The sequence below is a fragment of the Spermophilus citellus genome (assembly GCF_964194105.1).
Source record: "Spermophilus citellus genome assembly, chromosome: 8".
Taxonomy (NCBI): domain Eukaryota; kingdom Metazoa; phylum Chordata; class Mammalia; order Rodentia; family Sciuridae; genus Spermophilus; species Spermophilus citellus.
The window spans coordinates 43,447,873-43,466,476 of NC_138189.1; the positions used below are offsets into that span (position 1 = coordinate 43,447,873).

The window sequence follows — 18,604 nt, forward strand, 5'->3', positions numbered from 1 at the left end:
CCTCACCCTGAGCCCTGAAGAATGGGGCCTGCTGTCTATCGATTGAGACTTCTGAAACCGTAAGCCCCCAAATAAACTTCTCCTCTACAATTGTTCTTGTCAGGTCTTTTAGTCACAGAAAAAGCTGACTAAAACACTAAATAACCTCTACAGAAGTTATAATAAAACTGGGAAAACACTATTAAAAATTTAAAACAAGGTTTAAGTAGAAATCTTTTAAACCCACTATATCATCATTCAAATAATAAGAAATCTATGATTTGACAATTAAGTAGAACTAGTCTGAACACAGTGCGTTGAATAATGACGTTCAAAATTTTATTTCCATTGTCACTTGCTACTGTGCCTTTAAGAAAGATATATAAAACATAACTATAACTTTCTTACCTGTTCTCCCAAGTGAGTAAAGCAGAGTAAATTCCCATCTACACAGCCAATACAGATGTACTGTTGGCAACACCGTGGGGAGGAGAAGAGTGGTTTTCCACAGGAATGTTTCCAAACTATGTTTCCAGTAGCCTGTCATGGGCAAAAAGTATTTCACAGCTCTTAAAATCATTCTACTAATCAGTTATCCTTTTAAAAACAAACTCATGAATCTCCCAGAGGCAGAGCTAGAACATGAGATTGCTACAGTAGTATGCTGACTACTGAAGCAAGAACACAGGTACACAACTATAAAATTAATCAGTGCTAATTATGAGAGCAGGGCTGGGGATGTGGCTCAAGCGGTAGTGCGCTCGCCTGGCATGCGTGCGGCCTGGGTTCGATCCTCAGCACCACATACAAACAAAGATGTTGTGTCCGCCGAGAACTAAAAAATAAATATTAAAAAAAAAAGAAGAAAAAATAATTATGAGAGCAGATAAAAAGCTGCAAGAAAACCAACAAAGAAAAAAGCAGCACATAAGCTCTAGACATGAAGGAAAAAGAGGGCTAGGGATGGAGCTTTTGCTAGGCAGATTGACCCCACAAAATATAAATTTAAAAAAACACACATACATTAAAAAAAAAAAGAAAACAACAACCCAGATTTCACCTTATAATGGAAAAGCAGTTCTTAGGATAACTAGGAAAATTATGTCTGAAAATTTTAAAAATAGGTAAAAAGAAAAACTTACATATGAACTCAGATTATCTCATCTTCCCAGACTTACTGTCAATCATTTTTAACAAATCCAGGTTCAGTAATAAATGGATTATATCTAAATGAAAACTACTCACACTTTCAGAATCCAAAGCAAAAATTTTTTAAAAATCAAAGAAAAGGGGCTGGGGATGTGGCTCAAGCGGTAGCGCGCTCGCCTGGCATGCGTGCGGCCCGGGTTCGATCCTCAGCACCACATACCAACAAAGATGTTGTGTCCGCCGAGAACTAAAAAATAAATATTAAAAATTCTCTCTCTCTCTCTCTCTCTCTCTCTCTCTCTCTCTCTTTAAAAAAAAAAATCAAAGAAAAGAGGGCTGGGGACGTGGCTTAAGTGGTAGCGCGCTCGCCTAGCATGCGTGAGGCACTGGGTTAGATTCTCAGCACCACATAAAAATAAAATAAAGATATTGTGTCCACCTAAAGCTAAAAAATAAATATTAAAAAAAATCAAAAGAAAAAATACACACAGACACACACACACACACACACACACACACACACACACACACACTTTTTTTTAACTTACAGGATTTATAGCCAATAAAAGTCCTCCCAGTGTAGCACAATACAAATGATGTGGAATCGGGTTCAAACAAGGAGAAGAAAAGACAGTTCCTCCACAAGCTAACTTCCAAACACACTTTTTTTCCTGCAAATAAGAATGGAAAATATGAGTTTTGCTGGTGGGTAACTAATCCATATATCCCACCTCCCATGTATTATGTCTATTTAGTTAACAAAGATTTTTAACTCAGCAAAAAACACATGTCCATCGTGGGGAATCAACTTAGTATAAAGACAACAAAGGATATCCCTAGATATTCTGTTAATATTTTAGTATCTTCTCTTTTGATCTTTTTCATATATGTATATCTGTGTAGATTAATATAGTTTAAATAATTCTAAATAAATAACCTGGTATCATATTTACCTCACTTATTGTGTAAAATAACTTAAATATAATTTTAATTTATACTATCCCGTATGAACATAAAATAATTTCTCTCTCTACCTAACCACTGAAAATTGCTTTGAACCAATTATTAGGTATTATAAACGACTTGTTTGTTTTTGTGGGACTGAGAGTCAAATCCACGGGAGCTCTACCACTGAGCTACATATACCCTTAGTCCTTTTTATTTTTTATTTTGAGACAGGATCTTGTTGCTGAGGCTGGCCTCAAACTTGAGAATCTCTGCCTTATCCTCTAAGTCACTGAAATTATAGGCATGTACCACTGCACCTGGTACTTAAACCCAAGTTTAAACAACTTGGGTTTCTGATTATTTTGCCAGGATAAAATCCTAGAAAAAGAATTTTACTTGATCAAAAGATAGAAAATTGCTATCTATGATTAAACTGTTTATTCCTTAGAGTCCTCACCAGTTATAACTCTCTACTACTCTCCTCAGCAGTTCTGTTATCACTCCAACATTTTTTCTAATCTAACACTATTTATCTTACAGTTTTGATTTTCATTCCTTTGATTATTAAAGGTATGAAATATTTACATACATTTATTAGTCATTTTTTCTTTGGGGTCCTAGGTATTTACATCCCTTAAATCTATTTTACTATCTGGATCCTCATTTTTCTTCCTCTAAATATTTATTTGCTTTTTATTTTAATTTATACTTACAAACAATTTTTTACTCTTTCACATTTATTGCAAAACTTTCCCCAGCTTGTTTCTTCTATTTTTATAATTCTTACATTAATTTAGTATTTTTATATAACCAGGTCTTAAAATATCTTACTGATATCTTACTTTGTAATTTTTTCTATTGTTAAGATAATAATTCTAGGGGCTGAGGCTGTGGCTCAGCCATAGAGCACTCACCTAGCACATGTGAGGCACTGGGTTCAATCCTCAGCACCACATTAAAAAATAAATAAAAATAAAGATATTGTGTCCAACTACAACTAAAAAAAATTTTTTAAAAAGATAATAATTCTAAGTTTTTTTATACTTCAAAATGTATTTGTGCTAAATTTGGTAAAGACATTAAAAATGCCTTAAGAAGTGCTATTTATTACTATAAAGATCTAATAAAAAAGTCTTATGATATTAAAACTTAATTAACCCCTGCTTAATAGTTAATACCTATTCCTAAAGTCAACAGCACCTGATAGTTTCTAACTCCTCTATGCTTACAATACAAGACCAATGAGGTGAATGCTTACATAAATATCTAAAGCATACACATGCTTGTCATGAGACCCAATATAAAAAAGGCCTGTGGTGGGATCCATGGTCGCTGAGCTTTTGACGGCATCCTCAGTAGTAAACATCCAGTATTTTTCTCCATTAATACTTTTCAAAACATAAACTAATCCATTGTAACAGCCTACAGAGAAACAAAATATAGATGAGATTTAGATACATCACTGGAAGATAACTTTTTTAAAGTGGCCTCATCTGAGATTTATTGGTTAATGTCCCACTCAGCACAGATTCATTAGTCTATTACCCAGACTGTTTCCTTCCTGACCTAACTTTTCTACTATTTATCTTTGTCATTTTCCTGCGAGGCTCAAGAAACTCCTAGAGTAACCCAGTCCAGAGAAGCTAGATTAATGTGTTCACAATAGACTCCTGAGGACTTCTCCAGCTCAGCTACACCCCAAACCTTGGATTCCAGAAGTTAGAAAATAACTCTTTAGCCTAAATCATAACAATTTGTATTGGATGCTCTTCTGATGTATATAGTCTCTATGTTCACTCATCTAATTTAAATTTCAGCAACGTAAAGCAGAAACCGAATGAACAGTAGTCATTTATGTAAAACACCTATTTAGTAGTCATACCTTTTTTGTGTGTGCGGTATTGAACCCAAGGATGCTCTACCACTGAGCTACATTCTCAGCCATTTTTATGTTTTATTTTGAGACACTGTCTCATTAAGTTGCTCACGCTATCTAGCCTCCTGAGTAGCTGTGACTATAGGCATGCATCACATCATCTGCTAATTATTAATAAGTACTATGAAGTGCTTCACAACCAAGAACACAATAAAGCATGGTGTGGCAGAGAAAGGATTTGATAAATATGGATTCAGATTTCACCAGGGTTGACACTGGGCAAATCATCCAGCACCAGTGAGACTCAGTTTATTCTTCTGCAGAATGTGCAAAATGTGGATTCATCTACTTACAAGGGTTATTGTAAACAAGAAGGGCTAACATTATTAACAGTTAATGTTCACTGAGCATTTACTATGTATCATGCACTATGCTAAGTATTATACATCCACTAACTTATTTAAAACTCACAGTGAAGTAAGCACTATGTAAAAAGCACTATCTGCCTTTTACAGATGACAACATTGAAACACAGAGAAATTAAGTAACTTGGGCAAAATTATAAAGGTAACATGTGGCAGAGCCAGTATTTAAATCTAAGAAGTCAAGTATTCTTAATAATGACAACAGACTGCTTTTCCCAGATTACAGCCATGGATGAGAAGACAGGGTAGGGGTCCCTGATCTTGGTTATAGTCAAATACCTAGCTAGAAGTAGGAGTGGTCAAAATCTACAAAGAAGAGATTACTCGACTTCCGTGTAATGTATCCATATTAAATCATAAGAATTTGAGGACAGTTATTTAGGGAAATCTCATTGGCCTCCATTCTCTAGATGGCAACGCCCATGGCCATGACCGTTTGCTGCTCACTTGAGGTTCAATTTCTAATATACTTTTTGTGCTGCATTTTTTTTTTAAGAAGTAGCTGGAAACAATACCTTTATTTTATTTATTTTTTGTATGTGATGCTGAGGATCAAACCCAGGGCCTCGCACGTGCTAGACGAGTGCTCTACTGATAAGCCACAATCCCAGCCCCTGTGCTGTCTTTTTTCTGAAAGAGACTACTTAGTGGCACAAAAATACCAAACTCCTGCTAGGTAATAATATTTCTTTCAGTTAAATTCAATTCCAAATATATATATATATGAAAATCATTGTGTCTAAGGGTTAGACAAAGATTGCTTAGATACAACACCTAAAGCACAACTCAATAAAAAATAAATAAAATAAAATAAATTGAGCTGGGTGTGGTAGCACATACCTGCAATCCCAGCAACTCAGGACGCTGAGGCAAGACCAACGAGTTCAAGGCCACCTTGCATAATTTAGCAAGACCCTGTCCCAAAATAAAAAACAGAAAAGGGCTGGGATACAGCTCAGTGGTAGAGGGCTGCTGGGTTCTATCCCCAGAACCAGGGGGAAAAACAGATTTCATCAAATTAAGAATTTCTCTTCAAAAGATACTATGTAATCCCAGCTACATAGGAGACAAGATGCAATAGGATCATAAATTTAAGGCCAGCCTGGGCAATTTAGCAAGACCCTGTCTTAAAAACAAAAGGGGGCTGGGGATGTAACTCAATGACAGAGGATCCCTGGGTTCAATCCTTAGTACTTCAAAAAGGAAAATAATAATAAAGATACTATGTTAAGAAAATGATAAAATAAGCAACAGACTGGGAGAAAATACATCTGATAAAAGACTCATATCCAGGGCTGGAGATGTAGCTCAGTGGTAAAGAGTGGGCCAAATATGCAGGAGGCCTTGAGTTCAATCCCCAACATTGCAAAAATAAAACAAACAAAATAGGACTTGTATCTTGCCTTTCCCTAGAGACTAATGATATTGAACAGCTTTTTTTTTTTTTTTTTTTTTTCCAGTACTGGGGATTGAACCCACGAGCACTTTATCACTGAGCTACATTTCTAGTTCTTTTTAATTTTTTTTTGTTAGTTGTAGATGAACACAATACCTTTATATTTTTAAGTGGTGCTGAAGATCAAACCCAGCGCCTCCTCCTGTGTTAGGCAAGTGCTCCAGCCCTGAGATAGAACCCCAGTCCCATCTCCTCCAGTCCTTTTTTATTTTTTAGTTGTTGATGGACCTTTATTTTATTCATTTATTTATATGCGGTGCTAAGAATCTAACCCAATGCCTCACACATGCAAGGCAAGCATTCTACCACTAAGCCACAACCCCAATCCCTCCTCCAGTCCTTTTTAATTTTTGAGACAGGGTCTCACTAAGTTGCTTAGGGCATTGCAAAGCTGCTGAGGTGGCTTTGAACTTGCAATCCTCACTTTGTAGCCTCCCTAGTCGCTGGGATTATAGATGTGAGCTACTGCCCAGTATGTAGTGCAGCTTCCATAGGCTTATTTGCAATCTGTCTGTTTAGATCTTTTGTGCATTTTTAAACTTGCATCTAGACTCAAGGCCTGTGGTCACTCAGAACAAGAATGCTTGAACTCATGCCCAGTCTAGCTTCTCAGAATACAAACAGGAATTTCAACAAGTTAATTTCGGGATGGGCATTACTCTAGAACTGATAATCTCATGTAAAACTGAAAGTTTCCTCTTCTATAATTTTCAAAATGTAGGTGTTTAAAATGAAATTATCAAATTTAGATTCAAGTAGGTCCCAGCTAGCACAGCACAAGCAGGGGAACAAATTTTGAAGCACTTAGTCTGAAAAGTTTGACAGATTCCATCAGCATATAAAGTGAAACCTTATATACCTGGGGGAGTAAAAAGTGTAATGAGGGAGAGACATCACACTTGAGAGGTCCACATTTCTAGCAAAGTCACCTCTACCTTAAGGAACTGAATCACAGCTAGTAACTAACACTTCCTAAGCAACTGGTGTGTAGTACTTACCTGGCAAGGTACTAAGGGGTTCATAAAAAATCATCTTACCTAATCCTCCCAAAGGCTCTAGGATGATTATAGTTTTAAATTAAGTCCATAACTGGGTGTAATGATGCATGACTGTAATCCCAGCAACTTGAGTTCAAAGCTAGCCTCAGCAACTTAGTGAGACACTGTCTCAAAATAAAAAATAAAAAGGGTTGGGGAAGTGGCTCAGTAGTTAAGTGCCCCTGGGTTCAATTCCCAGAACCAAAAAATAAAAATAAAATAAGTCCATAAATTCTTTGCTTTTCTTCCTTTAAGAGGTGGAGTCTAATTCCCCTCCCCTTGAATGTGGGCCTTTAATGAATGGAATAAAGCAAAATGATAGTATACAAGTTTAGAAACTGGGTCCTAAATGGTTCTGGGTTCTTCCTCACTTAATCACTCATTCTGAGGGAAGTTGGCTGTCATGTGAAGACAGTCAAGCAGCCTACAGAGGAGGGGCTCATGTGGCCCAGAATGTAGCTTCCCATCAAGACCCAGCAAAGAACTGAGGTCCTCTGCCGAGAGCAATGTGAATAAGCCATCTTGGAAGCAGATTTTCTAGCCAAAGTAAAGCCTTCAGATGGTTACAGAAACATGAGAGACTTTGCATGAGACAGGCTCGCTAAGCTGCTCCTAAATTCCTGACACACAAACTGTAAGATAATAAATGTTTGTGGCTCTAAGTCCGTAAGTTTTGGGAAAATGTGTGATGTAACAACACACTTCATTATTTTTTCCATGAGAAAACTGAAGTTCAAAGAGGTTCAGCAGGGCTGGGGATGTGGCTCAAGAGGTAGCGCGCTCGCCTGGCATGCGCGCTCGCCTGGCATGCGTGCTGCCCAGGTTCGATCCTCAGCACCACATTACCAACAAAGACGTTGTGTCTGCCAAGAACTAAAAAATAAATATTAAAAATTCTCCCCCCCCCCTCTCCTCTCTCTCTCTCTCTTTAAAAAAAAAAAAAGAGGTTCAGCAATTTGTCAAAGGTCACAGAGTTTATAACATCTATGGCATTAAGTTCAAACCCAAGAACTTTAACCCCCAAGGTCCATATTTATTCAGCGCAGACTAAATCATTATTCTTTGGCAGCCACCAAAACCATCATACATACTTTAAACAAAAAAATGTGTGTGGGGTGGGAGGCAGGAATCGAACCCAGGGCCTCATGCATTTCAGGCAAGCACTTTACCACTGACCTACATTCCCAGTCCCCCACCATTTTTTTTTTTTTAATTTAACTCGGCCCTACTAGCATTATTGTAAGGTAATTCAATTTAACCTGACAAACCTCAAATTCAGAAACTTACCCACCATGATAAAGTTTCCACATTTAGATACACATGCTGATGACTCAATCCGATCTCCCAAAGTCTGTTCCCATCTCACCTTCCCAGAATAAAGGTCAACTGCCTTCATTCTATGAGAATGAGAGCCAATGTACACAGTTGCAGAAGACTTATCAACAGCTGGTATTATAACCAGAGGGGAAGCATCTACACATTTGCCTGAGTCTGACCTCCACCGAATATGTAACTCCATTTTTTCAGCCCCTATCACAGGTTTCCCCTCTTCACAAACTTTTGCAACATAGGATGGATCTTCTGACTTCCCAAAGATAGCTGGAGGACTTAAGCTTTTCAAATTCTCAATGTTGGTCTGTATAGTGAAGTCAGAAGAACAGGCTGAAGGGTAATGTCCTAACATAGTTAAAAACCTACTAGTATTTAGAGACAAAATCTGACTCCCTCTGCTCAGTGCAATAAAGGCATTTATCTCACTGTCATAACTTAAAGGCAGGAGAGAACTCTTATATAAAGATTTTCCTCTGGCTTCCTCTTGATTAGTGTCACTGAGTTTCCTCTTTGTGGCATAACTCTTGCTGAATGTCTCATCTTCATCTGGAAACACTATTTGAAGAATGTGATTATAAATTTCTAAAATGGAACTGCTGAGAATAATTTCCAGAAGGCCAGGTACTGATGTTCCAACAAGTTCCTCAATCTCATTAAGAAGCCGTATGGATTTTAAAGAATCTCCACCGCTATTTAAGAAGAGCGATTCATCAGGAACCTTCAAAAGATCTTCTGAGAGACTCAGAATAGACTAGAGTAAGAGAAGGGAGAAATATGGTAAAAGCCCCAAACCAAAAACTCCATTACTTACAAGTAAGATACAAAGATCACAGTATCTACATTGAAGATATAAACCTCAAGATACAAAATAGATATTGTAATAATTAAAATAATTTTTTTCTTTATACAAAAGGAAACCAACACTATGCTAACCAATTCTGTTACAAACTCATTATACAATTTCAAAATATACTTTCCTTTAGAGCAGTCTTCCAACCCATATAACAAGGAACAAGGCAACAAAAACATCTGACTTACTAATTATACACTCCCTAAAATACTAAGATTGAACTGGGTTCAATTCCCAGTACTTTAAAAAACAAAAATTTCTTTAAACAGAAACACAGGTTGTTACTAAAGTTGTTTTGGACTAATAACATAATTCTAAATGTAAATTAGTCAAGACAGGCCTCATCTACCTACACCCTAACTACTTTGCTTCCTATACATTTCTTAGTGGGAAATTTGTCTAAAAGTCTAACTTTTATTTTTATATAAATTGAATACATATTACCTGACTTTTGGGCATTGATAACATTCCTACAAAATTTTTTCAGACTTATCAGGATGCTACCATTCCCTAAAATGAACTCTTTATAATAATAAACTTGTATTTTAAAAGTTGTACCTTCCATAAAAACTGTAATTTTTCCCAAAGCTCCTCTTTTCCATTGAGTTTCTTCTCAGGCTTTGAATTCATGTAGTTTAAATATATCTTGTTTAACTCAGAAACATCAATTTTGCCTTAATATAAAAGAGAAATAATACATTTTAAAATAATATTTAAAATTTACCCTCAGTGCCAAGTGTCATTCAGTGGTAGAACGCAGGCTTACATGTATAAGGCTCTGGGTTTGATCCCCAATACCACAAATGAATAAATAAAATTTTGTATCAAAGATATTTTACATCTTCATTAGCCATGCATAATTTTCATTAAAAAGAAATCATATAGAAATCATATAGTTTGTAAAAGATAATCAATTCTTATGAAAATAGTCCAATGCTACAAAGAATGTAGTAATAGCGAAGAGCAAAGAAGCTAAATATTTATGTAATTTAAAGAGCTAAAAAGAAATAGTACTGTTAAGTGAGAAATTATTACATTTGAAGTATACAGTAAATAAAAATTAAGTTGAGAAGGTAATATAATATAAACATTAGGAGCATATTTTAAAGACAATGCTAGGCAGAATTTTAATACCATCTAATGGTTGATTTCATATGTCAATTTGAGTGGGTCACAGGATGCCCGATTAAACACTATATCTGGTGACTATAACAGTATTTCAGATTGAGACTAAGGAATCAGTGGACTCAGGAAAGGAGACTGCTCCCCCTCCAAGTGCTGGTTATCATCCAATCCCTAGAAATCCTGAACAAAACAAAAGACAGAAAGAAGGAGCCTGTTTGAGCTGGGACATCTTATCTTGTCTTCTCCTTCCCTGTGGGGTTTGTATCATTTTGAGGCTTGTAAATTCATTGTGAATTATACCATTAGCTTTCCTGGGTCTCCAGGTTGTAGAAAGAGCATGGGATTTCTCAGCCTCTATAAGCACATGAGACAATTTCTTAAAATACATCTCCTTTTTATATATCTACCTAAAAATCAGTCCTGTGTCTCTAGAGAATCCTGATTAACACAAGCACAAACTAGTAAAGTGATTTTGGAAAATTAGCTCACCTCTTTTAACCTTATTTTCCTCAGCTATAAATGGGAATATATCACCTACCCACAGGATTTTCTGAAAATGGGTTAATTATACAAACTATTTAACAGAGGTTCTACTACTAGAAATGCTAGTATCATTTATCATAATAGAGATTTATGTGGCCACTAAACTAGTATGAATACACTTAGTATTATCTGTCATCATGGAATATAGCTGCTTTAAATTATTTTACCATGAGACGTAAACGGCAGAGTATCAATCAGCACAATCTCGTCCGGGATTGCATGATTTGGAAGATATTTCTGCAGTTCTTTAAAGATGTAATTCTTCACTAAATCATCTTTGGACACTATGAAGAGAATTAATTTTTCCTGATTATACCATGTAACTGCACAAGATTCCACTTGCTGAAGTTCTTCAGCAACCTATAAGAGAGAATATTCCAATTTGCCAATGAAGACATTTAAAAATGAACTTTGATGTTCTAATTTTTTATGTCTGAAATCAGTACAGTGGCCAGGCACAGACACACCTCTGTAATCCCAGCAACTCAGGAGGCTGAGGCAGGAGGATTACAAATTCAAACCAGCCTCAGCAACTTAGCAAGACACTGTTTCAAAAAAAAAAAGGGCTGGGGATGTGGCTCAAGCCATAGTGCGCTTGCCTGGCATGCGTGCGGCCCAAGTTCGATCCTCAGCACCACATACAGACAAAGATGTTGTGTCTGCCGAAAACTGAAAAATAAATATTGAAATCCTCTCTCTCTCTCTCAAACAAACAAACAAAAAAAAACTTGCAGCTGACTGGCACCTGATCCCCCAACCTAAAGGGTCAGCTGCAAGTTTCTTTAAAAAAAAATTAATTAATTAATTAAAAAATAAAAGGGCTGGGGATATGGCTCAGTATCTAAGCACTCTAGGTTCAATCACTGATTTAAAAAAAAAAAAACTATAGTTGAATTATATTCTGGAATATCCTAGAGATCTTTTTAAAAAACTGCTCTGGGAGTGATAGCACACACCTATAATCCCAGCAGCTCAGGAGGCTGATGCAGGAGAATCATGAGTTTAAAGCCAGCCTCAGCAAAAGTGAGGCACTAAGCAACTCAGTGAGACCCTGTCTCTAAATACAAAATAGGGCTGGGGATGTGGCTCAGTAGTCAAGTGCCCTTGAGTTCAAGCCCCAGTACAAAAAAAAAAAAAAAAAAAAAAAAAAAATTGTCCTAAAGCAAATAAATTTACTTTCACAGATCTCAAAACCCATTCTGCCAATAATTTAAAAAATAATCACTTCCAGGCACAGTGGCACATGCCTATATTTTTAATTCCAGTGACTTGGGAGGATAAAGCAAGAGGATCACAAGTTCAAGATCAGTCTCAGCAATTTAGTGAGACCCTGTCTCAAAATAAAAAATTAAAAGGGCCAGGGATATAGCTCAGTGGTAGAGTGCCTCTGGGTTCAATCCTTGGTTCTAAAAAAAACAACTCTATTTATGCTGGGAATAAGAGGCATACTGAATATTTAGTGTGATTCATCACGAACACAAAAATCTCAGACAAAAATAATTGATAAAAGAACCTGGTATAGAAAATTGGTGGTAATCACCTCCAATACCTACATGTATTAATAGATACTTAATATTTAAATAGCTATACCTGCTGCAGAAGCTCAATGTTAAGACGTTTACCATGGCGTTTGATCTGACTGTCCTTTCGTCCCAAGAAAAACATCTCTCCATCTTTCACAGTCACAAAGTCTCCTGTGGCTCGCATTGTACCAAGAGGTACTGTTATTTCATCATCAACAAAACACACTCTGTTTTTGCCACCTTCCAAAGATATAAACACCAATGTCATAAAAATGCATGGAAAATATATTTTAAAACTATAAACTTAACTACAACTTCAAACTCAGTTACTAACACTCAAAATTTGAACATTTATATTAAAAGGGGGCTCACTTTTAAATGCTGCCAGATAAAATTAGACCTAACTTCAGGCCAGGTATGGTGGTGCACACCTGTAATCCCATTGGCTCAGGAGGAAGGAGGAAAGGGAGTTCAGCAAAAGCAAGGTGCTTAGCAACTCAGTAAGACCCTGTCTCTAAATAAAATACAAAATGGGGCTGGGAATAGGTCTCAGTGGTTGAGTGCCTGTGAGTTCAATCCCCAGTACAAAAAAAAAAAAAAAAAAAAAAAAAAATTTAGACATAACAAGCTTATTTGTAAAAATGTTGTTTTTAAAAATTCTATAATAATCATTAAATATAATTTTTATATAACAGTCCAAGTTAGTTTCTAAATTAATTTTATTAGAGTATTAGGCACTGTATATAGTTATGGCAACATGAAATATTTCATGATTGAGAATGAGATTGAAAATTACAACTGAAAAGCATATTAGACATTATAAAAATCAAGAATAAGATAAACACATTAGCTGTTCTTCCTGAAAAAAAAATTATTGCCAATCAACAAATGTAAAAGAACCTAAAAATACTTGGCCACTGCCTTCTTGAATTGTGAATCCATTTGTATCTCTGACTTCAACTACAGTTCCAAGCAAAGGAAATCCCAGTTGTACAGGCATATCACATCTAAGAAAAACAAACCCAAAGTAGATTTAAAATTTTACATTTGAAAAGAATATTTCCAGGTGTATTTAAATCACATTACACCAAATAAAGAAAAAAAGGAAGTCTATTATAAATCAAAGATTTCCAAGAGGAAACGGTTAGGTGGAAATATTGTCACGTATACTGTTCATTATAATTTAGTCACAAAAAGTTCTAGCAGGGTCTCAGCACCAGTTATAATAAGGATTCCTAACTTAAAATACTAGGTAAATAGGGTTTCTAAAATTATTACTCCTGTGCCTATCAAAATACAATTAGCAGGGGGTAGGCATATAGCTCAGGGGTAGAGTATATGCTTGGCATTCGAGGCCCTGGGTTCAATCACAAGCACCAACCAACCCCAACCCCACCCCCCACCCCCAAAATTCAAAAACACCAACAACAAAAACCCCACTCATGGCACTAAAATCTTGAAAAAAACACAATTTCCTATCTGGAATAATTAAAATCCTTACTTCAAAGTAGAGTTAAGAATCTTCTCTGGAATCCTATAAGTGGTCGCCCAGCTTGATACCTCTGTGACACCATAAATGTTGAATATCTGTGTTTTATTGCCTTCTCCTCTCCAGCTTTTGAGAACAGTCAATGATGGGAATGCTTCCCCACCGAGAGCTAACACCCGAAGAGAAGTACTAGATGATAAAATAGTTGACTTAATAAGCTGAGATCCAAATCTTCTAAGCAATGTTGGCGTCGCCTGTAGATACATTAAAATAATGTCTTTCTGTCTATTCACTTCTTGAAAAGGTAAACACTGTAATAATTAATTCACAGAATTTCATTTGAAGTTCCCAGTCATAAAATTATTGCTCATTGATTCATGGGTCATTTTCTTCACTGTGTCCTCACATGATGGAGGGGCCAAGGGTCTCTCTTGGGCCTTTTTTTTTTTTTTTTTTTTTTTGGTACCAGGGTTTGAACCACTGAGCCACATCCCCCAGCCCTATTTTTTGTACTTTATATTTAGAGACAGGGTTTCAATGAGTTGCTTAACGCGTTGGCATTGCTGAGGCTGGTTTTGAACTCTAGATCCTCCTGTCTCAGCCTCCTGACCTGCTATGACTATTCTGTAAATACATATCAAATGGCAAATCATATTTAGGAAACGACTGATGTATGCATTATCTTTTTTATGGGGACAGGGATTATGCTTTAGGAAAAAAGGTATGCAAAAATATTAGTTGTTTCATTATATAGTTTATAAGAAAAGATTTAAAGTTAAAATGATAAATGTGTTTACTAATTCCAGTAGTCTTCCCTTCTTCACCCTGATCCTACCCCTAGGATTTTCTATAAGATCATGTCATCTGTGTATGAAGAGTTTTATTTCCTCCTATCCAATGTAGGTGACTTTAATTCTTTCCTTCTTCCTCCTTCTCTTCCTTTTCTTTTTATCTTATTGTGCTGGCTAGAACCGCCAAAACAATGCTGAAAAGTGGTAAAAGTAAACACCTTTGCCTTGTTCTAAATCTTAAGTTGAGAGCATTCAGAGTTTCATCAGCTGTAGTTTGGTTTTTGTGTGTGTGTGTCTGTGTGTGTGTGTGTGTGAGAGAGAGAGAGTGGTATTGGGAATTGGACTCCAGGCCTCTTGCTTGCTAGGCAGGTGCTCTACCACTGAGCTATGTCCCCAGTCCTAGTTGGTTTTTTTTTTTTTTTTTTTAACAATAGATGCTCTTTATGATTTGAGGAGAAGTTTCCTTCAATTCAAAGTTTGTTTAAAGATTTTTTTTTTTTTTTTTTTTGGTGCTGGGGATTAAACTCAGGGGCACTCAACCACTGAGCCACATCCCAAGCCCTATTTTGTATTTTATTTAGAGACAGGGTCTCATTGAGTTGCTTAGCACCTTGCAGTTTCTGAGGCTGGCTTTGAACTTGCGATCCACCTACCTCAGCCTCCTGAGTTACTGGGATTACAGGCTCACCATACCTGGCTTGAAGAAATTTTTTTTAAATATATTTCCTTTTAATCATGGGTTTTAAATCTTGCCGAATACATTTTTCTGCATTTATTAAGATAAGCATGTGCTTTTTTGTCCATTGCTCTTCATGTAATGTATTTCATCATAAGTCAAATATATTTGAGATAAATTCTACTTGGTCACATTTTTTAGAGGAAACACACTAGTCCAAAAAAAATTCAAAATATTAAATTTTGTACTTGGGAGCAGAAATTTATCATCCTTCTCTCTTATTACATTAGATAAAACATGATATGCTAAAATCCTAACATCTATGGAATAAAATTAGGAAGTAGCACCTTTGGAAGGTGATTTGGCCACACAGGATGAGCATTCATGAATGAAATATATGCTGACAAAAGAAGCCCAAGAAGGGCTGGGCACAGAGTAATCACAGCAGCTCAGGAGGCTGAGACAGGAGGATCTAGAGTTCAAAACCAGCCTCAGCAAAGCCAAGGCGCTAAGCAACTCAGTGAGACCCTGTGTCTAAATATAAAGTACAAAAAATAGGGCTGGGGGATATGGCTCAGTGGTTCAATCCCCAGCACAAAAAAAAAAAAAAAAAAAAAAAGAGGCCCAAGAGAGACCCTTGGCCCTTCCATCATGTGAGGACCCAGTTAAGAAAATGATCCATGAATCAATGAGCAGGCCCTCACTTAAAACTCAATCTGCTGGGGCCTGATCCTGGGCTTCCCAAATCCCAAAACTATGATAAATAAATTTCTGTTATTTATAAGCTACCCAGTTTATGGTGTTTTGTTATATCAATTCACATAATCTGAGACACATACATACCAGGAACTGTGCTATACCATTCTCATTTAATTTACATACCATATGAAAATAATATTTCTATTTATGGATTAAACACAGTTTCATAGCAGCTAAATAAACACTTACTTAAGATATCATGATATGTACATAATTTTGTTAATTCTCTTTAACCATTTACAATGTAATATCTTAGGTTTGTGTACCATATACTTCCCAAGTACACATTTGAAAAGCATTTTAGAAGGCCAAACTTCAAAAATGTTTTTAGAGATTATTGTAAATGCACTGATATAAAAATTTTAAAAATTTAAATTCCTAAGTCAATTATACTTTACTTATGTTAGTTTTTTTTTTTAAAGAGAGAGTGAGAGAGGAGAGAGAGAGAGAATTTTTAATATTTTTTTTTTTAGTTCTCGGCGGACACAACATCTCTGTTGGTATGTGGCGCTGAGGATCGAAGCCGGGCCACACGCATGCCAGGCGAGCGCGCCACCGCTTGAGCCACATCCCCAGCCCCTTATGTTAGTTTTTGATACACTTAAATTTTAAGATAGGAGATATCCCATAGCATGTCCAAAAGATTTGAATCAAATTCCTTTGGTTATTATATAGTAAGCACCAAATCCACAATAATTTTCTTGATAGAATTAACTGATTTTTAAATTTTTAAATAAACAAATGACATCATGAAGGGACAGCACTTGGTAATCTAACTTGATTATCATTAATCTATTGCAAAGAACTAAAGAAATATAAAATTTCCCTAAAACATTTAAAATATTAAATAATAAAAACCAAAACACTTCATTTACTCCTAAAATGTACCTGCAGAACAGTCACTCTATGATGGGAAAAGAGAACCTCAGCTAATTTTGATGAGAGCACTTTGACAGAAGATGGTATGATAAGCAGAGAGGCACCACTTGATAGAGCCACAAACATTTCCACAACGGAAGGATCAAAGGTCAGAGGTGAAGCCAGAAACAAAACATCATCTTGCGTGATGTCAAAAAGTACCCTAAGGCAAAACAGAAGGTAGTCATAAGAATGTCTAACATTTTGTAAACACAGACTCTAAAAAAATATTTATGATTAAGTTTCTGAATGTTCTGCGATTTTATTCTTCCTTTAGATTAACAAAAATAGTGCTATTAATTCTGGAAATCCTTTTAATAAAAGGATTAAAGTCAGTTTAAAGCAATATTCATTTTTTTATTAGATATATTTTATCATCAGTTATGGCTTTCTTTTTTGCTGATACCAAGGACTGAACCCAGGGGCACTTAACCAATGAGCCATATCCCTCGCTGGCTTTGAACTTGGATCCTCCCGCCTCAGCCTTCCAAATTGCTGGGATTACAGGTGTGCCCCACTGCACCTGTCCTTATGATGGTTTTCTGATATATTAACTTGGATAGACAGAACTGTAGTTCCCAGAATTGCCTTTCTAGCATGATTCTCCTTAGGGTGAGAGAGATGAAGAACAGCAGGGTGGCAGCTGCCACTTGGTAACACACACACTCCTCTCAGTTATTCAATCAAACCATAATCTAGGGCTAGGACTGTAGCTCAGCAGAAAAGCACTCACCCAGCACGTGAGAGGTGCTGGGTTCGAACCTCAGCACCACATAAAAATAAACAAATAAAATAAAGGTATGTGTCCAATTACAACTAAAAAAATATTTTAAAAAACCCTAATCTTGGCTGGGGTTGTGGCTCAGTGGTAGAGCACATACCTCGTATGCATGAGGCCCTGGGTTCTCAGCACCATATAAAAACAAATGAATAAAAAATAAACATATGTGTCCATGTACAACTAAAAAAATGTATTTTAAAAAAAAGAACCTAATCAAGTCGTGTGGGGGAGGGTGTGTATTGGAATTGATGGGTACTTTACCATTGAGATACATCCCATTTTTATTTTTTCATTTTTCATTTTGTGACAGGTCTCACGAAGTTGCTGAGGCTGACTCTAAACTTGATATTCTCCTGCCCTAGCTTCTAAACCACTGGGATTACAGGTGTGCAACTGGCCTAATCTAAAAGCTTTAATAAACCTCTTTTATCAATTAGGAAATTATGTTGAATTGGTTGGATGTAATCAGTTGAGACCTTTATTAGAAGGGTGAGCCCTTTTCTGAAGAGCCCAGAGACACCAGCTGGGTCTGCAATTAACTTCCTTCTGCCTGGGTTCTTTTCTGACTAGCCTGTTGTTAATCTGATGCCCCTGGGGTTCCAGCCTGCTCCTGATCATCCTTTCCTGACTGCCTGCCTATGGACTTTTGCCTGCTCCCACAACTGTGTAGGCCAATTCCTTGTTTTAACCCTGATATATCCTCCTGGGTTTATTCTAGTAGAAATCATATTCTGAGATAGTTTTTTCAATGATGCTTAATAGAGACCCTTAACTCCCTTTCTCCACTATTTGGCATTTTCTTCACAGGATCAAAACAGAGAGTAGAACAAGAATATATGGTTAGGATATTACAGGGCATGGAAAGTCAGCATTGAACCTATGGCACAGAAAACCCACTGTATCTAAAAGCAGAGATAACCCTAAAACACATGAGCTTTTGGGGTATA

General features: G+C 36.4%; 1 protein-coding gene across 4 annotated transcripts in view; it reads right to left on the reverse strand.

Moving 5' to 3' along the window:
* The window catches only part of AASDH (aminoadipate-semialdehyde dehydrogenase), a 31,536-nt gene that overhangs the window by 2,858 nt on the left and 10,074 nt on the right, over positions 1–18,604 (reverse strand). For 3 of the 4 annotated variants that reach the window (XM_081304106.1, XM_081304105.1, XM_081304104.1), the window contains 10 exons: positions 16,847–17,039; positions 13,745–13,986; positions 13,144–13,250; positions 12,311–12,483; positions 10,888–11,080; positions 9,611–9,726; positions 8,158–8,953; positions 3,335–3,498; positions 1,677–1,799; positions 388–519 (listed from right to left, as the gene is read on the reverse strand). In XM_081304106.1, the coding sequence (XP_081160232.1) occupies positions 388–519; positions 1,677–1,799; positions 3,335–3,498; positions 8,158–8,953; positions 9,611–9,726; positions 10,888–11,080; positions 12,311–12,483; positions 13,144–13,250; positions 13,745–13,986; positions 16,847–17,039 (2,239 nt within the window). Of the gene's footprint in view, positions 1–387; positions 520–1,676; positions 1,800–3,334; positions 3,499–8,157; positions 8,954–9,610; positions 9,727–10,887; positions 11,081–12,310; positions 12,484–13,143; positions 13,251–13,744; positions 13,987–16,846; positions 17,040–18,604 lie in introns of those variants that run through there. The other variant, XM_081304107.1, reaches the window with a different exon arrangement.